Source organism: Pseudochaenichthys georgianus, chromosome 6 (genome assembly GCF_902827115.2).
Source record: "Pseudochaenichthys georgianus chromosome 6, fPseGeo1.2, whole genome shotgun sequence".
In the NCBI taxonomy this organism is placed as follows: Eukaryota; Metazoa; Chordata; class Actinopteri; order Perciformes; family Channichthyidae; genus Pseudochaenichthys; species Pseudochaenichthys georgianus.
The window spans coordinates 16,060,639-16,083,350 of record NC_047508.1 but is presented as its reverse complement, the minus strand read 5'-3'; the positions used below and the strand labels follow the sequence as shown (position 1 = coordinate 16,083,350).

The following is a 22,712-nucleotide window of genomic DNA, read 5'->3' as shown; positions in this document are numbered from 1 at the left end:
AAGTGTGGCAGCAGCGTGTGTGTGTGTGAGGGAGTGTGCTATGGGTCCTCTAAGCAGTGGGGGCTGTATTGGCTGGCTATTAATTTGCTTTAAGGCGTTGTTTACCCAGACTCTCAGCTGCAGGCTTTCTCAAGATATATACACACACACACAAACCCACACACACACACGCATGCTTGTGCACGCAGACGAGACTGCTACTGATTTCAGACAACTCTGTTTGCCATAATCGCCCTCATCTGTCCACTTTGAGCTGTGGGAAAATATGTAAGAGTGTGTGTGCATGTGTGTATACTGTGGCTTGCTGTCTGCAAACAAAACTATGATTTAAAGTCACCTTGTCATTACAGCTGTAATACAATATCCCTATGATGGCTGCTTTCAGTTGATGTCCTGATTCCTAATAGCAACAAAGAGAAGTAGCTGCTTAAATAGTGTTCGTAAAATAACACATTGTTGCAGTAAAGACCTTATTTATGATCAGATTATGGGTTTTTACGATTTCATCTCCATCCCCCCACTCAATCTCCACGCTGCGTGCACACACTGAAACTCATTTGGCGAGCTATCTCTGCAGTTGAAACCATTAACTTTATCTGCAGCAATATATTTTCTGTAGTGCCTTCTCTGCTCTCTGAGCCCCGCATACAGGCAGGCAGTGGCAGGGGTGTTGCCAGGTCCCGCTGTATGTGCTGCCTGCGATGGAGGCAAACATTAACCGGGCTTTATACTAAAAAGGCTCCTCGCTGGGGTCTGTGTGAGGGATCCCGCTGAGGGGTTTCCTCTTGGATCAAGCAAGAGCTGACAACAAATCCAAAGTCTCAGGTAGAAACAAAGAGGAGGGTAAGAGAGGAGGAGAGGAGGAGATTCTTCTGTGGGTCAAAATTGAAGGGGACTCTTGACTTAGCTTGTACCACTGCTCAGAAGTAAGGGAACCTATCATGAAGACAGCAGGGGCCAGGTACAAGATGGGACCAAACATCTGATTTGAAGCGGCATGTTTCTAAAGAGAAGCGAGAATGAGGAAGGAATGCTAGCAGTATCCTCAGTATGAATACTAATAAGGACCTTCAGTCTACAGAGCACTCACTTCCTCACATTGCATTTTCAGCACATGTGTGTCTGTAAGCATTGTAGGTTTGGATATGAATCCCACCTGCCCAGAGTCTGACTGTGCAGTGCTCTGTCAGCAGCTGCAGCTTAATCCTCGTGGGATTCATTTCCCTCACCTTCCCTGCTTAATTTCCCTCCTGTACATCTTGGATTATGTTTGTTTATTGCTCTTATTTCTCTAAATGCAGAAGTCAAAATGCTTCTGTTTGTGGCAGCCTGTGAACTTGTCAATTGCGTCCTCTCTGTGTTGAGGGTTGTTTCTTTTTCCTCACCTATCCTTCCTCCTTTCTCTCCTTAACCTCTTGGATTTTGTTTGTGTATTGCTCTTATTTCTCTAAATGCAGAAGTAAAAATGCTTCTGTTTGTGGCAGCCTGTGAACTTGTCGATGTTTCCTCTCTGTGTTCATCGTGGTTTGTCTTTATGCTGAGCCTTCCCTGACACAGAACAGAAATGCTGATACAGTTTGACATTGAACCGCTCCAGGTGTCAGATGAAGTGCTGTGTGACAATTTGGTTTTACAGAAATGCACGTGACTCAGACCACTGTGGATTTAAATTTGAGTGCAGTGAAGATATTTTGCAAATCATGGGCGCAGACATGAGGAAGAGACCACTTCATTATCATTTTAAGCATGCACAGTTAAAGAGGAAGTTTAAATGTTGGTGTTAGTTTCTCTTTTTCTCTCTCTGCCTCATTAGAGCCCTACACTTGGCTGTGGGGTTGGCCTGCAGGCTTGCTTTCTGGATTGCAGAGTTTTGTGCATTCCAGCTCCACGCTGAGAATGTGGGCTCCAGTGCCTCCAGTCAGAGGGGCTCATTCATACCGAGCACAATGATCCTGTTTTTGAGCCACAAGTTTTTACCCACGCTGTTTGATTGGCATTATATTCAGCTCAGCCTCTATTTACTTCATCCATAATGCATCGAGTCAAATCTGTTCAGCATTCATGAATCTCTGTTGCTGTTTCCTCAATTCATTTGAACTAATAATGGGAGACAAACAAAGAGACGGTTAAGACGGATCAAGATGAAGAATTCATCAGAATTATTCTTATGGTGAGGTGCTGAATAAATTGACTGTTTGCTAAGCACTGGATCCAATCGTTAATATTGTTTTGCCTATCATGCTTTCCATTCTCTGCAGATGTACCACTCAAAATGAATAGACATAAATGATCAAATATGTGTTCCTGATTTTAGGCGAAGTTAGATCAAAGCATTTCTTGCTGTCATTCATGGTCCCAGCAGATGATAACAGATACACACAACCTTTGTGTGTGGCCAATGTTTTAATGTTTAATGCAGACTGGTTTTAAAACAAGAACTCTGTAAAATGGTCCACAGCTTAAGAAGGATTGATGCTAAAGCTGTAAGCTCAAGGCAAATTGTCAGTATCCTAAGCAGCTGATGATCCATGGAGAGTATACGAATGCACAGGAAAAGCAATGTAGATATACTTAGTGTCAGTATGTCACTAGAGATTCTATGACGTTCTATTCTGTTTGAATACTTTACATACTTTGACAAGTTCCTGCCAATATCCAGCAACTTGGCACAGCCATTGAAGAGGAGTGGACCAACATTCCACAGGCCACAATCAACAACCTGATCAACTCTATGCGAAGGACATGTGTTGCACTGTGTGAGGCAAATGGTGGTCACACCAGATACTGACTGGTTTTCGGACCCCCCCAGACCTCCCCAATAAAGCAAAACTGCACATTTCAGAGTGGCCTTTTATTGTGGCCAGCCTAAAGCACACCTGTGCAGTAATCATGCTGTCGAATCAGCATCTTGATATGCCACACCTGTGAGGTGGGATGGATTATCTCGGCAAAGGAGAAGTGCTCACTATCACAGATCTTTTCAGATTTGTGAACAATATTTGAGAGAAATGGTTATTTCGTGTTTATAGAAAATGTTTTAGATCTTTGAGTTCATCTCATGAAAAATGGGAGCAAAAACAAAAGTGTTGCATTTATATTTTTGTTCAGTGTATAACGATGACTTTCACCAATGTGAATGGTGAATGTAACAATTTATCTCACATTAAGTTTTGCTGTTGGCGTTGCTGAATGTTTATCTTCCCAACAGAGTAACTAACGGAGCACAACGCTATAACTACACAGAAGATGTGCTGTGGTGACCTAAGCTTTTTTTTTTTTTAACCCTACAAATTAAGAAATGCTTTTTCATTGTTGGTACTAGCTTATTAGCAAGGTTTGCAAGTGTTTGCAGCTAACGTTAGAGCAGATAAACAAACCATTTCTTAGTTTTGGACACCATACCATACAAACCTGCATAAAGAAGACAAAAAGCAATCGTGTAATTGTCAAAGCATCCCGAATTGGTGATGTGCATCCGTAACTGCGCTGCCAAGAAAATAACATCTTGGAATTCCTAAACTAATTGCACATATTTAAATGAGGTAGTATTCGTATAATCCTGCAGAGTTGGCCGATCTCTATGTAAACAAGCCTCTTTGTCAAAAAAATCTAATTCTCCATGATCATTTCTACTAGAGCTTGTAGTAACTGTATCGGATGTAAAGGGGGCGTCACCACAATACTTTCTGCCTCTGCACCTCGTCTGTCAAAACCTGTGACTCGCAGTGAGACATTATTTGTATTTGTTATTGCTTGCCATTGTTCTGCATACTGTGTTCTTGGCAACATTTATAGTTTTCCACATTTGTACACCTTTTATGTCATTACCGCATTATCTCCTATGAATTGGATCTTGAAACAGGACAAATAGCGGTTGCAAATGATGCGCAATAGATTGTGCTATCAGCAGCCAAAATCCGTTCTTTGCGAATTCACCCGACAGCATTGTTCTGACGACAGCCCCATGGACACCGCTTCAACATGAGCAGAAATCCATAGCTTGATAGCCCTGCTGGGCCAAGTAACGTGTGTTACACTATGATTGGACAATTGTCCAATCAATTGATGGGTTTAGCAAAAAGGACAGTTGGGTGAAAGTTCTGAAACATAACCATTCATAATTGTACTGTTTTCTTAAGGCAAATGGTCAAATACTTTTGACATTATCCCTCGCGCAAACCATTCAGTCACTGCATAACAGTTAGAAATCAGATTCTAAAATGTTGTTGACAAGATATCTGTCCATCACAACCTTTTAAAAATGCCATGTGCTGTCACTCATGTGCACAAGGCCTCTGTTGTAGCTCTATGCCTCTAACTCGATGAATAATACCAAGTGCATTTAGTTGTTTTCATCATCAGAAAACGTTATAACCAGCATCAGATGAGTAACAACAACTCACTCGTTGGCTTCAGATTTTGAGAACTTCTCATGGGGTTATTTTTGGTAATGTAGCTATATTTAAGTCATCGACTTTTGCTAAGCTGATGGGAATTTGAATGGCTATTTCTGTAAACATGATTCTTAAAATGGGTTGCATTGAATGGAAACTCGATTACCATTAAATACCCTCGGGGCAAGAGTCCTCTGAATAATGTAAATATGAGAGTGCAGCTGGTGTGCTTGAGTTTAGTCTAGTTTTAAACACAGAGAGTAATGGTCTTTCATGTCAGATAGACGTCACTTCCACATATCCACACTCGATCTGTGCGACATTTCAAATCCATTTGGTTCAGTGTTATCATGAAAGAGCACGCTGTGAATAAGCACTGTTGTTCATTTATGAACAGCCTGGCCGGCTGGGGCTCAGTCAGACATGCTGATTGGGTGGACGGGATATTGATTGACACATTTGGGTGCTCCTGCCCAGCAGCTGTGATCTATTATCCAACGTGGACAGCCAGGTCATGGAGGTTGAGGGGGAGATTGGGGGAAAGGAAGGTGATAAAAGAAAGAAAAGAGGCACAGAGGAAGTAAGAGAGATAAACGAGGAGAGAATGACTGTCGATGTTATCGCATTTTCTAACTCCAACATTGATCCTTTTCGCAGTACCCAGTGATCCCAGAGTCCCCTATCTCTACACTACTGTTTGGACCTCAATTATTCGTTCTTTCTGCTACTTAATCTATTTTTTTTACACATTCAATGTTTTGTATACCTACTTGTGTCTTTGTCATAATCCAGTCATGGTCATAAATTCTGGATGGTGATTATCGCTGCAGTGACAACCCTATCTTTCCTTCTTTACCTCTATGTCTTGCTTTCTTTATGTTTTCTCTGAAGTAAGGACAGGAACTGTTTAGCAGAGGGGGCTGCTGTTCAGGTTCAAGATCACAGCATGCCCACTTGGCCTGCCCTCATTAGACATGGGCCAGAGAGCATGTTCAGATCATGCTAAAAGCTTATCTTCACATGCTGGGAACAGTGACTGGAGCACGCTGTGAATCAGAAAGTGGATGAACATTTTCTAGACACGATGTATGAATTTTAAGAGACACATGTGGAAGTTAGTGGACTGTAAGAAGAACAAAGAAAAAACCAAACAGCTAAACGTGTTGCTGAAAAGAAAGACTTTCTTGACAACACATGGCGTTTAATAAGGTAGATCCACAGGCTACTACTTAAACTCTGCAGCTCAAACAGAAGATCACTGGTGTTTTTCAACCCTTTAGAGCAGGGGTGGGGAACCTCCGGCCCCCGGGAGACCATTTGATACGGCCCTCGAGGTAATTTATAAACATACGCAAAAAAAAAAGATTAAAGAAATCTAGACCGCAGAAGAATTAAAAAAGTGAGTACCTGTTTTTCCTGGCCAAGGTCAGGGTCCTTGAACACAACACGAGCCGATCGTGTCATCACGTGGTATATGTCTCGTCTGACAGGGGTGGAGTTCTGAAGGCGAGGGCACTTCAGAAATTGTAGTACCCATAAGGAGCCGTACACATGCCGCAGTTTTTGCGTGGCTGTGTCTTTAGTTGAAAGCCCAGTGGCGAATAGTGTAGTAGAGTAATAGAGTAGTGGTTCATCTGTCATACTGATCATACAGTCAATAACTTTGTTGTTATTAGCATCTGGTTAGCTACCTATGCTAACGAATATAAGAAGCTTCTACAACCAGTGAGGTAAAGGAACATCTTTATAAAAACATTTTTTATTAATAAACAAGAATAGAAAACCTCTTAAGCCCCAAGCCTGTTTTTCAGGTTTCAGGCTCGAAAATGACATTCCCAGAACAAATTACCATATCTTCCCTTCTAAAAGGGTTAAATTAATAATCTTTTTTCTCAAAGTAATGATAAACCTGTGAGTTGGATGTAGAAAAGTTTTTTATTTTAAAGAAAATTCAGATTGAACATGGTAAAATACTGTAAATTATAGTGTCCGTCCAAAAAATATGTTGTACTTATAGTGAAAACTAACCTTGGATGATGGGTTAGTAGACTAAAAGCTTTAGGAATCCAAAGTACAACATATAATAAGTACCCTGTATCAAGATTGATGCAAAACAAGTGATATTTGACCTTTTTAGACAGATTTAGCAAAAAAATCTTCTGGGGCCATTTGAGTGGATTTTCCTTATCTGTCTGGCCCCCCTTGTTCAATTTTGAAATGTGACATCTCTTTCTGACTAGAGCCAATAGAATCGAAGGGAAATCATCCCGCACACACTCATGTTAAAAAAAGGTTTCGTTTTTTACATTATTACATTACATTACATTGCATTTAGCTGACGCTTTTATCCAAAGCGACTTACAATAAGTACATTCGACCAGGAAGACACAACCTTGAAGAAAACAGAATCATATAAGTACATCAGGTTTCATAGAGCCAAGTATTTAAAGTGCTACTCAACTGGCTAAGCCAGTCCTTTATTAGTATATAAGTGCTCTGTTAGCAGTTCTTTGTTAGTAATTCTATCGCTCGAGGTGGAGTCGAAAGAGATGAGTTTTCAGTCTGCGCCGGAAGGTGTGTAAGCTTTCTGCCGTCCTGATGTCAATGGGGAGCTCATTCCACCATTTTGGAGCCAGGATAGCAAACCCACGTGTTTTAGCGCATTCAATCTTGCTACAGAGCGTAGGAATGGCCTGCTCTACTATTTTAATGTTATACAAATTGAAATGGCCCTTGAGAGGAAAAAGGTTCCCCATCCCTGCTTTAGACTTATGTGTATGTGCTACAAATTATAGGTAAACTATCCAGTAAGTAAAAATGATAAAGCTGCACTAATCCCTATTTTGAAACATTGGCTTTGTGCGGTTGTTATTTAGCAATGCCAAGTCTATCGCTAAGATGCTGTTTCAAAGCTCCAGAAAATGTGTGAAATCGGAGATTCAACACCCACATATATAGCATGAATGGAATTATCTTTTATTTCACAACCACCGTTTCCCGCCACTGTAAAATTGTGATTGGAGGTTGGCATTTGAGTTAGGCTACACATATATAATTTAAACTCTATAGTAGGTCAATGTTGTGTGTTACCAGCTTGTTGTTTGTTGTGGAAATAATAAATCAATTAATCACATGACTATTAGTTTGTAAGAAGATTCACTCTAAGGGATGAAGCCACAGCAAATCATCCTCTGACTCTGCAGCGTGTTGGTCGCCTTTGGGTGTCCAACTTTAATGTTTTTGGCACAGCATGCAGCTATCTTCAGTTAAAAAGCTCTAAAACCCGCTGACCCTACCAGCTCAACACCAAACAGCAGACAGACAGTTAGTGGAGATAAAAGAAAGTTAAAAGGAGAGTAAGTGTTGTACTTGTATTTCCATAAATGTACTGTAAAGACTGCTAAATTACCCTTTTTAACCATATAAGAGTGCATCACAGAACTGAAACGGTAGTTGGAGAGTAAACTACATCATGTCCATGTTCGCTCAGTGAACTGAAGACAGGGGTCTCATCTGGTTGCCTTGACCACATAAAGGCTTTACAAGGCCTTTTAATTGTCACTCTATTATGTCTGTGGCAGAACACTAATAGCTCTTTGGTAATTGTCCATTACGGAAGGACAGAAGAAAAGGGAGAAGGACGCATCTGCTCTCATTCAATAGCCAATCTCTCCCACACACACACACACACACACACACACACACACACACACACACACACACACACACACACACACACACACACACACACACACACACACAATCACCATGAACCTCTGTATGATTAAAGGGGTGTGACTCGGCATATTAATACATTCTGTCCTTTCCATTATTTATGAGTTACATCTGAATGGTAGTTATCTCCATCTAGGGCAGCCATGCAAATGAAGCTGAGGTTACTTTGCATGTTTGCGTCCTTATGGACAGAATAAGTCTTTTTTTAATGTTTAATATGATCTGGTTCATCATATCATTGTAGGATGATAACTGCTGCAGACTCCCCTCTGTGATTTAGGTTTTCATTTCTGCTTTAGTATATCAAGGCTGAGATTAGGTTACAATTGGGCTTGGAGGGGGGGGGGGGGGGGGTTGTGTAGCCTGATCGGAGCAATACCGTCAGGGATGCACTGGGACATGAGCAGAAAAAAAGATAATGTGATCATCATGGGAGAAAATGTGTTTAATAATGCGTCGTTGGACTGTTAGGCAGGACTGCAGATAGTTAAATATTAAGTGTGACGGCTGGTTAATTCTCATCATTTTCACTTCCCTATCCTCCCCTCCTTCCTCAACCTTTCCTCACCAGTGATTAAAAGGGTTTCCCCCCCCCTTTTTTTGTCCCCCCCCTCCCACTTTATCCTCCCACTCTGGGGGTGACTTTGTCCTTGACTGCTGGCCAACCCACCAAATCATTATTATGGAAATGGTTTAAAGGGACATCTTATAGGACGCCTCCTTCCTCCTCCCCTTCCTACGAGTCTCTCCCACACCTGGTCACTCTGGTTTCTTGGAAACCGGTTTGAACAGTGACAGAGCAGGTACTCCAAGGGGTTAATGGGTAGATACAGACATGAAGTAACCAGGCGACAGGGTAACTTGTGTTTTAAAGAAACAGCTGTAGCTTCCTTATCGATGTTCTGATAAAGCAGAGTTGAAAGGACATTCTGAGATGGATAGACATCGATTGGGTTACAGTACAGGGAAAACCCAGCTGTACTGGAGAGGAGTGCTGCCAGGTAACTGTAGAGAATTTTTTTCTTCTCTTTAACCAAAAAAAGAGTACACCAGGAAAGTATAGTTTGTTTTGGTTTCAGTAAGGAGCTGTTTGTGAATCATTGAGACAGGAAATGGAAGAAGCCTGGCTTTAAAGCAGAAACTAACATACAGGTGCCTCCAGACGAGTGGATCAGCGTGGGTGCAGTCACCTTAAATACAATATTTCAAGCATGCAGATGTTCTGTCGTGGGGAAACTATGTTCATAATTAGTCACGACTTATATGAAGGTGAATAACATAAAGATTGTATTGCAGATACGTTTAAGGTGTGGACTGTGCGTAGGGACAAGTACAGCAACGTTTGAATGCCCATTATCATGGTAATAAGGAAGCTTGATGTGTTTTGATAGATAGGTACAAGGGAAAGGGTATAATTAACTCATAGATAGTATAATGGCACTTCCTCAGTTGATAACTTACATCAATACATTTTTGGTGGGGATTTCAAGCTTTATGAAATGTGATGTTTATATATGAAAATAAGGCACATTATCTGATTGAATAGGTTTAGAAGTGAGTGGACATAAATCTGTTATTGACAAAACCGTGTTCAAAAGTTATTGTTTTATTGTGTTGACATACTAAGGTCAATGCTTTTGGGGAGAGATTTTAGATGTTTGAAAGGAATCCCTTTGTATAAATTCCAAAAAAATAATGAAAAAAAGCTTTTCATATTTTTGGGGGAATCTTGTGTTTATATAAAGCACGCTATGAATGATATATGAATAAACCCCTATGTAAAATAATAAAGAAACAAATTCAATTAGAAGGGTAATTGCTTGTAAGTGCGAGATTTCTTGCCCAGAGTATAAAAAGGAAAATAATATAATGATAAAAGCCCTACCGTGCAGGGCAATAGTGCATTATCTAATGCTAATTTGTGCATGACTCACTCGTGGTGAATTTAGCAGACGTAAAAACACAATGTTTTATTTATACTAGTCTGAAAAAAGACTTGTTATTGAAGCAAAATAGTCCAGGATCCCCAAAATGGACCAGTGCATATTTGAGTCTTGTTTTTCTCTATGCACTTGCAGTTGAATACATAGTATTCTTATATTTCTGCCCTGGCTGGCATGTGGTTCCACTAAATGCAGGGCATACGTAATATAAAACACGTCGCAATGTGAATAACAAAGCGGCTAGACGTGTTGAAGAACAGAGCGAACACTGGCAGCGACAGTAAGGGGATACAGATTTGATTTCATGTGTTGACAGAAGGTCAGACTCGGATCATTGCTTATTTGCTGTTGGACTCGCAGTCTCTCTTCTTGTTGCTATAGAAAGGCTAAATGTAAACAGAGATAAGGCCGCTGTTAACAGATGAGAGATCCTAGTTGGATAAAAGCGTAGATAACAACACTTTCCATTGTGAGAAACCGCGTACATGTATACACACACTACTGAATGTTGTGTTAATGTCACAGCTCATTAACTGTCCTTTAGATGTCAAGGAGAATTCGCCACTGAGCTTTTTATCACCCCCTTTCTTTACAGATATATATAAATAACATTTATTTTGTTATCAGAGTGAAGGCAACACATTTTCTTCAGTACCGGAGAAGTCAAAGTGTTAATTTGGAGAGCTGATTGGATTGCTGTGAGTGTAACTGCCGAATTAGATTTTGTATTTCTCCTAACTGCCATTGTTGGAGGATTTCCTGCAATTTGCCACCTGTTTTAATGCGTGTTCAATTCACTGTACTAATAGAGGAAACCCAAAGACATAAAGAAGGCAGATGTAAGACTTTCTTAGTTGACAGCTTGTGATTTCAACATATGTCTGACATGACAGAAATGCATCAATACCTTTCCTGTTCACCTTCACCTGCAGTTTGTGTTGACTGTAACTGACAGTAAACCGGTATGAAAGAATGACATCAATGAAGAAAGTCGATGCTGCTTTCTCAACCTCTAATTTTTTTTTCTAACCAAATATTAATTCTGATTCCTTTGCTTTTACACTGCCAACAATGCTGGCTCACCTGTATGCTTTATATTTTGTGAGAAATAAGCAAACCACACAAAATGTAATGTTGAAAGACACTCCCAGAACAAGCACACAGCATTTGCAGGTAAAAATAGCAATATGTAATTTCTAAATGTTTGTTTATTGTCTATCTATATGTTCACAGAGGCAATACAGTCGTTTTTGTATACACTTTAACTATATACATAAAACTGTATTATGTATTATTACTAAAAAGCTGTATTATGAAATATGTTTAGCGGCTCCAGACATAATTTATTTGGCGGCAAATGGGGCAAAATGGCTCTTTTGGTAGTTAACCTGTTCTACAGCTAACTGATCTTTTTTTCTTTTTTTTTTTAAAAACCCACAAAGCCACTCTGAATTAGCCACGAGTGAAAAAATGCTAACGTATTACTGCACAGAAGCTCACTCATAACACCCTTATTACTTATCGTAGCTGCGTATCCAACCCATCGATTCGCATCGTGAGATGAGATGACACAGAATCGATAGGTACATACATCATCACTCCATGATAAGAACTCACAAAGATATTAACAAGAACAGACATCAAAACATGTGGCGCTAGGTAGCTAAAAACGGCAAAATGGCTTACCTTGGTCGTTGTCTGGTCAAAAGTTGTCTTCAATGGCATTACAACGATAAAAAAACTGCTGAAGGTTAATCCATAGGTTAATCCAATGTGTCTGTGTCCCTTTGATATGATTTCTGATAATCCATCAGCAATAAACCTGCTTTTCCGTTTCCAGATGTCAGAGCGAGAGATAGGTTCGCTCTCATGCAAAACTGTGTGCGCATAGCTCTCATTTCTCAATGGTAGTGTGTGTGTGTATGTGGAAATTCCCCTTCGATTATATTGGCTCTAACGTTCAAAAAGAGATGTCAATCACCAAAATCGATCAATGGGTTCCAGAGAAATGGTAAAAACATTGGATTCCTAAATCTTTTAGTCTACCTTACCATCATCTAAGGGTAGTTTTCACTAGTAAAAAATATTTTTGGACGGACACTATAATTTACAGTTTTTTACTATGTTCAATCTGAATATTCTTTTCATTTCATTTCATTTCAAACCTTTATTTAACCAGATTGGTCCCATTGAGATCATAGATCTCTTTTTCAAGGGAGACCTGCAGCATATAGGTTCCACATGAAACATAAAACAATAAAGAACATTATACATTATATTTACAGGATACATAGTTATAGACATTTACAAGTGCCCATTGTATCGGCAAGCATTTCATTTACCCTAGCTTTAAAAACATGCAGAGGAATGAGATTGCTCAGTTTCAATTCTTGCTGAAGATTGTTCCAAGCAAGTGGAGCTGCGCACATAAAAGCTGTCTTACCTGAGACAGTCCTTGCTCTTGGCACATCTAACAAGACCACATCATGTGACCTCAGACAATAGCTGCTTGCAACTCTCTGTGTTATCAGAGAGCAGATATAATACGGGAGTTTACCCAACAAAGCTTTATAGATAAACGTGTACCAGTGACTGAGCCTCCGTACAGAGAGAGATGGTAAACCTGCCTTGGTATACAGTGTACAGTGATGAGTAAGCGCTTATTTCTTTAAAATAAAAAACATCTACATTGATTCTGACTGTTCGACATCCAACTCACAGGTTTATCATTACTTTGAGAGAAAAGATTATTAATGTACCCCTTTTAGAATGGAAGATATGGTCATTTGTTCTGGGAATGTCATTTTCGAGCCTGAGACCTGAAAAACAGGCTCAGGACTTAACAGGTTAAGGTTGCTAGTTTAAGGTATCTTTTGAAACAGTCTCTTGTCAGTCACTTTTTAAATGTTTTTGAATTATTATAACAACAAGAATGGACGCAGCTCTGATTTTCATTATCAGTAATTAGACCTTGTAGTGTACTTTGTTTCACATCACTTTATAAATCCGCTAACCACTGTGTGTTGACATGTCCATGTGATTTCTTTTTGCTGCCCTTTTGTGCTTTGGTCAGAGTTTTAGTAAGCTATAACTCAGGATTAGGGAATAAGAATAACAGGAAGTGAACAGACAGGAAGAGGAAGTTAATGTCAGACCAGTAGCCTGACCAGTACACTATATATCATATATCATTAGTAAAACAGGTTTCCCCCACACCCACCTCTCAGAAACCCACTTATTTAACCTTTATATCCTTCAAGGATGTTGATACCTATGCTCTGGCTCAGTGTGTGGCTTATTTTTCAGTGTTGATATAGTAACACATCCCCCACTCAGGAAACAATAGGCTTGTGATGATTTAAGTCACATAGTCGATAACAGAAGGGGGGTAAAGTTGAGTTAAGGGGTTGTCTCTGTAAAGAAGTGTCTGATTTGTATGTAATGCTTTTTGTTAAACTGCTTATGTGTGGCAGTTTATTCTGAATATGGAAGTTATATTACAGACTGAGTTTCAAAGTGTGTGTGTGTGTGTGTGTGTGTGTGTGTGTGTGTGTGTGTGTGTGTGTGTGTGTGTGTGTGTGTGTGTGTGTGTGTGTGTGTGTGTGTGTGTGTGTGTGTGTGTGTGTGTGTGTGTGTGTGTGTGTGTGTGTGTGTGTGTGTGTGTGTGTGTGTGTGTGTGTGTGTGTGTGTGTGTGTGTGTGTGTGTGTGTGTGTGTGTGTGTGTGTGTGTGTGTGTGTGTGTGTGAACAGCAGGCAGGCCTGTCATGAGGAGTCCAGATGGTGGGTGGAGAAAGCCCTTCTTTAATCCCCAAGCCAGGATATTATACCCCCCTTCACAATACACACACACACACACACACACACACACATTCAAATCTGTACCTCCTCTCGCTGTTTCACGACCCCATACTGAGTTTGTCCACGTTTCCTTTACGTGGCATTATCCACACTCTATTACTACCGTGGTGATAGATCCAAACTGACACTGTGATAAATGCTGAGTGCTAGTCTGGTGAGTTAAAGGAAACACTGACAAGTGACACATGAACAGAATATGAAACTATGAATTCAATGACAATATGTGTGTAAATAAACTCCTAGAATGTTGTTACAAATGCACACTTAATTGTCTCTCAAAAAACAAGGACATGTTCTTGCATTCTGTTGTGATTGAACAGTTCACTTCAAGTTCTGTGTTAGAGTAATCAGATATTGTGTTGATTGTTGAAAGCCTAATTGTAGACGTTTTGCTAATAAACAATATTTAAATGATATAGAAACCTATGTTTGATCTATTTACGCCACTGCGACCTTCACTGAGGCTCTTCCCTGAGGCCACCTTACCACAAGGGACACTCACAGTTATCGTGACCTCAGAAAATCCAGTGAAATAAATTGTTCTATTCTCTGTTAACATTTCTCCTGCTAATATTTGATAAATGTATTTAATGTCTGTAAAACATGTAAAGCAACATATAGCTATGCTGGAACTACTATCAGACCGTATGTTACAGCAGTTCTATGAGTTTATAATTATTGACTCCTCAATTACATGTGTAGGTTAATCACTGTTGTGTCATTGTCATTATCACTGACAGTGAGTGAAGAGTTGAATAGAGTCTGTTTGATTTGTACATCTCTTATAGTGTGCGGTGTGTCACTTGCACATGTTGCTGCATGTCGACATTGATCATCCTGCAGCTTTGATATTTCATATGAAATCAAACAAAGGGTGTGTTTGTGTCTTTTTATTTGTGTCTAAGTTTATGTGAGCCCATCATTGTTTTTACGCCCGTTGCTATTTTCTCTTTAATCATTTATGTGCATATTAAACGGCTGTGTTGAAAGAGTGTGAGCTGTCCCAACAGACTATGCCCTACATATCACAGACAGACTAATTAGAGTTTTCTCCAAGGGGCGGTATACTCTCCCCTTTCTTCACTCTCCAAACAAACACATGTCTACCCCTGATCTCCATAAAAGAGCTTTTGAATCTCTTCTCCCATCACGCATGTCAAGCATGTAGTCTCAGCTATTGGAGACTTCGAAATGGTATATTGCTCTTATTCCTCCACTCTCATTTTCATCTATTCTGCACTAAAACTGAGGCTGTGCTTGTCTTAAATAAAACATGGGGTGGCTTGAAACAGCTCGAAGCTCCCGCCTCAGATGCGGAGGGGAGTATTAAAATATCTGCTTGTATTTCTTTTCATAGTGAAACGTGTGTTTTGTTGTTGCAGATAGGAAAGTCAAAGCTGACTGTTTCCAGACCAAACACGCTGATGAGGGGCCCTGCGTGGCGGTGAACATCGAACACTCCAGAGGTAGGAAATATTGCTTTATGCCCGAACACCTCCCTTCTTTAATCTCTTTCTTTTAAATGAAGTTTTTGTATGTATTATTTTGTTGTTGCAAACACCTCTGGGTGTTTAATTAATAGGTCTATCTATTTCTATCTTAACCGGGTTACAGTGGTTTCCTGTCTGCATTTGTGTACGTGTGTGATGTGTGAAGTGTGTGAGGTAGCGCAGCCACAAGCCAATTTAAGGGCTGCAAGTGTTTGCATTTCAAGTTAAATAGCGTGGTTAGAGTTTCAAAGCCTTTTAGTGCTTTCTTAACTTGACCAAATCAGAGGATGTAATGAAAACAGGCTGCAGTGAAGACGAGGTGCCCAGAAGGGATGCAGGAGGATGCTGTGAAGAGCAGCATGAAGGCAGCTGCTGGCCTCTGCTCTATTTTTATATAGGTGTGTGTGTGTGTGTGTGTGTGTGTGTGTGTGTGTGTGTGTGTGTGTGTGTGTGTGTGTGTGTGTGTGTGTGTGTGTGTGTGTGTGTGTGTGTGTGTGTGTGTGTGTGTGTGTGTGTGTGTGTGTGTGTGTGTGTGTGTGTGTGTGTGTGTGTGTGTGTGTGTGTGTGTGTGTGTGTGTGTGTGTGTGTGTGTGTGTGTGTGTGTGTGTGTGTGTGTGTGTGTGTGTGTGTGTGTGTGTGCGCGCGTAACCCATCGTTCCTGTCAATGCTCTTCCATCCGTCAGTCTGCGCTCGTATATTTTCATCATCATCTCACTTTCCGTCCTTGTTGTCTGTTAAACCCTTTTGTTCTCACCTTCTGCCTTTAGTTCATCCCTGTGAAATAACTCCACGGTGTCCAGTTCTCTCTTGTCTCTATTCCCATGTCTCCACTTCCCCTATTACTTCCCTCCCACATTCTTTTTCATCACAAAGGCAGTCCCCCTGGTTCAAAGCAGACAGGGGTTCTAATCTCACACTGGCCCTTGGATTAGATGGGGCCGTGTTAATCTAAAGAAAGTCTGGGTAGTTTCACTGAAACGGCTAATCCCCACGCCTGGTGGTAATGGTTGTGTGTCACCCTGTCTGTCACTCACACACACACCTTTTGTACCAGGTAGACGCAATGAATGCTGTCGTGCAGAGCCAGACACATGCTGTTATCTCATTGAGTGAAGTCGGGCCCTCACGTTATAAACGGTGTGTGGTTATGTAAGGTGGGAAGCAGCAGTTTGAGTCACTTTGTCATTTGCATTAGTCTTTAAATGGTCTTTTGGCAGTCACCTCATTTCTTAAAATGAATAAGAAAACAGGTTTCCTTAATTGAGAGATCCAGTTTAATACTGCTGGAGAAACCTGGCTTCCTCTGCCATGCATCTATGAGAAATACATTAATATACTCAAATGTACAAGGGTAATAAATCAATTGTCCAGCTACACAATTCGTTAATGGTGAAATATAACCATATTCGACTGAAGAACCTATCCTTTAATTGAGGAATGCTTCACCAAAAAAATTATAATTTGTCTAGCAAATACTCATACCAAGTGTTATCTTAACTTCCATCTTAAATTTAGGAAAACAAAAGAAAATGTCTGGCTTGCCTAAACGGTGAGCAAAAATAGAAAAAAGTATTGACGAATTGAAGGAAATGGGATTGCTGTCAACAACTCTCCCTCACAAATCCTTTAGCACAATCCAAGTATTATTTATCCTGTAAACACACTTCCCAAACACATGTATTTTCACTGAAACCCATCTAAAACATTGTTAATGGGGTAGTGTTTTAAATGGTGCGAAAAATAAAGATATCTACAAAAATTCCACGTAAAACAAGCTTTGAAATTGATGTACAAATGAGCCTTTTGTGAGGCCCACAAAAGGGTTCAAGGGTTCTTTTGACAAAAAAATAATAATAACTGCGCACCCCCGGATAGCAGGGGGCAGTAGCCAGACTGCCCCCTCCTCCTCCGGCCACCCGCACGCCGCCGCTGTGCCCTAAAAAATGTCCAGGTATGCCTCCGTATCTCTGCTGTCAACTTCTGGAGGGCAATCAGCGGCGGTCGGGCCGGGTTGGTCCCGGGACCGGCCTCCGGTTGGCCGGACTCTGCAGCAGCCTCGCTCTGCTGTCGCTGCAACCCTGTGTGAGCGGACCCTGCTGAAAAAAACAGCTAAGCCAGCCATCCTGGCCAGCTAAAGGGTCCAAACCCCTCTAAACCAGCCAACCATTCCAGCCTAGTATCTACTGGCTGGTCAAAGCTGGTTTCTTCAGCAGGGTCCGCTCATACAGGGTTAAAAAAATGTACGGAAGGAGCAGGGTGTAACACAGGGGTTTATTGTTAAAAAAAACACAAAACACGTTGCCCAGCCCCTTTGCGTCCTTCCAGGATCCAGCCTACTGCAAGACAGACCAGAACCAGGTTACCAGGTTATCTGATCAGCTGTCTGGCCTCCGGCCGGGCCACTCCCTTCACTCCCTTCACTCCAGCACCCTCACCACACCCCGCTGCCACAGTGGGTTATCCTGAAACACATGTCCTGGATATGCCGTATAATACACAGCGAAAGGAGATGCAGGTCTTTGCGTAACCTGTTTTAACTTCAGAGGTCAGATGCCACTGGCTGCGTCTCTCAGTCTGATGACGGCGTCCTATCTGCAGGAGACGCCAGCAGTGAGACCCTGCCAACAACAAGGCTGCAGGACGTTGGCTGCGTCAAGTATTTATTGGCACCAACTGATGTTTGCACCACTGAGATGTGAGCATGACCGTGCAGGTTTGGTCACATCATTCAGGGTGGTGGGAGCCATTATCGCATCACATGCAGGTCCTAGTATTAGGAAGGGAACGAACTGTGTACTGGTCAAACTGGTTTTCTGGGATGCCTGTCATTTCTTAATTGTGCTCTGGTGACACATAATACTGTCAGAGAGCATGCAGTTGTGTGCACTGTGTGTGCATATATACATACCTCTACACATAGCTTTCACATAGCCACAGATATAAGAGGAAGGTTAGGCTTCCTGTGTTCATGTATTCTTTGAATCATGTGATGGTTTGAAGTTGATATACAACGCTGTGCATCAGCAGTTAGTCAAAACAGCAAGTGCGCACATCTGAGCTTGACCGTCAACGACACCACGGAGCAGCTCTTCTCACACCACAGATACAGGACATGGACGATATACTGTCGCAGTTTCCTGTACACACTTCTGCAAAAGGTACTTCTCGTTCAGTAACACGTAGAGTAAATCTCTCATTTGAATTCACATGTTTTTAGTAGATTTGACCAGATTCAACCAGAGTTTGCTTTTCACTTGTTTTTGTTGAATAGCTCAGTTTTTCAGCAGTTTTGTGGCTTTTTTTCTTAACCATTTGCTCAGGAGATGTGCCTGAGGAGTGGGAGTTTATGGCGTGGCTGTTTAAAATAATAGATCAGAGGCTTTGGGCTTCGTTTAGATTTTAGCAGGCAGATGAGAGAAGTGGCGTTGTTAATCATTGATCAGAATAATCCGGCAGAAGGAGAAGTGTCCTAGTTCTAGTCCTGTTTCACACTGAGAGGCTTTACCTGTTTGCTCCTTTTCAGATCAAAGAACGAGGAAGTTGGAAAATATTGTCGTCATTTCGTGCCTGCAAGAGCTGTGAAAGCCAAAGTAAATTAGCCATACATCCTGTTTTTAGATCTGTAGCTTTTAAATGTGCAGATCCAGAGTTGTGAGCGTGTGGGTATGAGTGTGGTTCTGTACTTTTTTTTAAAAGCCACTTAAATAGGGGGTGTGTGAAAGTGAGTGAAGGAGGAGTCTTGGGGAGGCTGCTCTGTGAGTCCTGCTCTGAGCTGAGTGGCAGCCTGAGAAGATTACACTGAACATGAACGTAGAGCTTTTCTGGGATTCACACACTCTCACACACACAGCGTGGTCACTGAGGATGCTACGATCTGTCTCTAACTGTAGGGTGAGTTCATTCTCTGGCTTAATCAAACAATTATTTCTACTTATTTATTTACCATTGTCTTTCCATGAGTGTGGGCTTCTCTCTTTTCTTGTTATGTTTAAAATAAGGTAAAACCACACTAGTAGTGGCTGAAATAAGCTTCCATGCTCTCATGTTGACCTGCTCTTTTGTATCTGCCTATGTATGACAATGTCGCAATGTGTACACTGTAACTGGCAGAGCCTTTCATTTGACAAACAGCCTTCATATGTCAACAAGCCCTGACTTCCCTACCCATTTGTACTTTACCCAATATGTAACAGTGGCTGATCTAGATAAGATATTGCGGCTCTGGCTGTGCACTTTAGCCATGTTCTTCTCTGGTGTTGTTGGCATCGCTGCAGCTCTGTAGCCACACAGACGATCTGTAATACGCCAAGCCATTTATAAAAGAAGAAGCAGAATTAGTAAAACGTCCTCTCAGACATTCCTTTTGATATGTCCTGCCTGTGGTGCACTGTGTGAGACAAAGCCCTAGTTTCAGGCTGTGTCACACAGGGTGGAGACGCACTGCACACAGACAGGTGTGCCTTTTCTGTTTTTACCTGAAACGCTTACTCAGCATATTTTGCCGTGGGGGTTTGGGAGGAGGGACGTACAACAAACAGATCAGGCCGTCAGGTGATAACACTTTGGGGAGGTGGTGATGTCATGAGGTAGGAATGTCTTGAATGTTTACAGTAGTTAACATTGTTTGACTAAAAGGCTAAGAGCAGATTACATTAGTAATACACCTGCTCAAAGTGAGGTGTATTTCCAGTTTGCTCTTAGAGAACAGTTCCCGCTGCAGGCATTGGACTTAACGTGCTATATTAGTTTGTTGTTCAAAAGCTCATAGAGTCTGTCTTTTAGGCTTCTTGGCTCTAGAGATAGCCGGTGGATTTAGATTATTTGAAATGGAAGAAGATACTAACAAACTAACAATACTTATATAACAATTACCACAACAATATAAGGCTGCAAGTAATGATTGTTTATATTTTCTAATCTACTGATAATTTCAAAACACTGGCACGTTTTTCACCTCTCTGAAGAACCAGCACCTTACCGTGGTAGAGAGGTTTGTGTGCCCTGATGAACCTGGGGGCTGTGTTGTCTGGAACCTTGTGTTCCTGGTAGGGTCTCCCATGGCAAATTGGTCTCAGGCAAGGGGCCAGACTAAGATTGGTTCAAAAGAACAACAAAGAAGTGAGGATACCCGGCCCGGAGGAAGCCCGGGGTCCCTTTCTGGAGCCAGGCCCAGAAGGAGGACTCGTCGGCGAGCGTCTGGTGGCCGGGCTTGCCACGGAGCCCGGCCGGGCCCAGCCCGAAAAGGCAACGTGGGCAACACCTCCGCTTCTCCGTCCCGCGGGCCCACCACCTACGGGAAACAACGATGGGGTCGGGTGCGCTGCCAGAAGGGTGGCAGTGAAAGCGGAGGGTCTCGACGGACCAGACCCGGGCGGCAGAAGCTGGCTTTGGGGACGTGGAACTTGGGCTCGCCTCTACGCACAGCGTCGGCTCTGGAACCTTACTTCTGGATAGGGGTTGGACTCTATTCTTCTCCGGAGTTGCTCAGGGTGTGAGGCGCCGGGCGGGTGTGGGGATACTCACAAGTCCCCGGTTAGGTGCTTCGTTGTTGGAGTTTACCCCAGTGGACGAGAGGGTCGCCTCCCTACGCCTGCGGGTTATGGGGGGGGAAAACTCTGACTGTTGTGTGTGCTTATGCACCCAACAGCAGTTCAGAGTATACGGCCTTCTTGGAGACCCTGGAAAGAGTCCTGTATGGGGCTCCTGAAGGGGACTCTTTAATCTTGCTGGGAGACTTCAATGCACATGTGGGCAATGATTAAGACACTTGGAGGGGCGTGATTGGGAGGAACGGCCCCCCTGATCTGAACCGGAGTGGTGGTTTGTTACTGGACTTCTGTGCTAGTCATGGATTGGCCATAACAAACACCATGTTCGAACATAAGGATGCTCATAAGTGTACGTGGTACCAGAGCACCCTAGGCAGAAGGTCCATGATCGATTTCGTTATCGTATCATCGGACCTGAGGCCGTATGTTTTGGACACTCGGGTAAAGAGAGGGGCGGAGTTGTCAACTGATCGCCATCTGGTGGTGAGTTGGGTCGAGTGGCGGGGGAAGCCTCTGGATAGACCTGGTAAGCCCAAACGTGTAGTTCGGGTGAACTGGGAACGTCTGGAGGAGGCCCAAGTTCAGGAGGCCTTCAACTCGCACCTCCGGCGGAGCTTTTCGGGCATTCCTGTGGAGGTTGGGGACATTGAACCAGAGTGGTCGGTGTTCAAAGCCTCTATTGCCGAAGCCGCGGCGGGGAGCTGTGGTCTCAAGGTCCTAGGTGCCTCAAGGGGCGGTAACCCTTGAACCTCCTGGTGGACACCGGTGGTCAGGGAAGCCGTCCGACTGAAGAAGGAGGCCTTCAGGGATTTGTTATCCCGGGGGACTCCCGAGGCAGTTACAAGGTACCGACAGGCCCGAAGGGCAGCAGCCTCCTCCGTGGCCGAGGCAAAGCAGCGGGTGTGGGAGAAGTTCGGAGAAGACATGGAGAAGGACTTTCGGGCAGCACCAAAGTTGTTCTGGAAAACTGTCCGACACCTCAGGAGAGGGAAGCAGGGAACCGTCCAAGCTGTTGTTGACCTCAACTGATGGAGTGTTAGTGCGTTGGAAGGAACACTTTGAGGAACTCCTGAACCCGACAACTCCACCCACTATGTTAGAGGCAGAGCTGGAGTATGACGGGGGATCAACACCAATCTCCCGGGGGGAGGTCACTGAGGTCGTCAAACAACTCCACAGTGGCAAAGCCCCGGGGGTGGATGAGATCCGCCCGGAAATGCTGAAGGCTCTGGGTGTTGAGGGACTGTCATGGTTGACACGTCTCATCAACGTTGCGTGGAAGTCGGAAACAGTACCGAAGGAGTGGCAGACCGGGGTGGTGGTCCCCCTTTTCAAAAAGGGGGATCAGAGGGTGTGTGCCAATTACAGAGGCATCACACTACTCAGCCTCCCCGGGAAAGTTTACTCCAAGGTACTCGAAAGGAGGGTCAGGCCGATTGTCGAACCTCAGATTGAGGAGGAACAATGCGGATTCCGTCCTGGTCGTGGAACGACGGATCAGCTTTTTACTCTCGCAAGGATCCTGGAGGGGGCCTGGGAGTACGCTTATCCGGTCTACATGTGTTTTGTAGACTTGGAGAAGGCGTATGACCGGGTTCCCAGGGAGTTACTGTGGGAGGTGCTGCGGGAGTATGGGGTGAGGGGGTCTCTGCTCAGGGCCATCCAATCTCTGTACTCCCAAAGCGAGAGCTGTGTCCGGGTCCTCGGCAGTAAGTCGGACCCATTTCCGGTGAGGGTTGGCCT

General features: G+C 42.8%; 1 protein-coding gene across 6 annotated transcripts in view; it reads left to right on the top strand.

The window, feature by feature from the left end:
* The window catches only part of fgd4a (FYVE, RhoGEF and PH domain containing 4a), a 75,010-nt gene that overhangs the window by 33,388 nt on the left and 18,910 nt on the right, over positions 1-22,712 (top strand). For 4 of the 6 annotated variants that reach the window (XM_034084812.2, XM_034084817.2, XM_071203472.1 and 1 more), the window contains one exon: positions 15,313-15,396. In XM_034084812.2, coding sequence (XP_033940703.1) covers positions 15,313-15,396 — 84 coding nt within the window. Of the gene's footprint in view, positions 1-8,932; positions 9,131-15,312; positions 15,397-18,459; positions 18,579-22,712 lie in introns of those variants that run through there. The other 2 variants (XM_034084813.2, XM_034084814.2) reach the window with 2 other exon arrangements.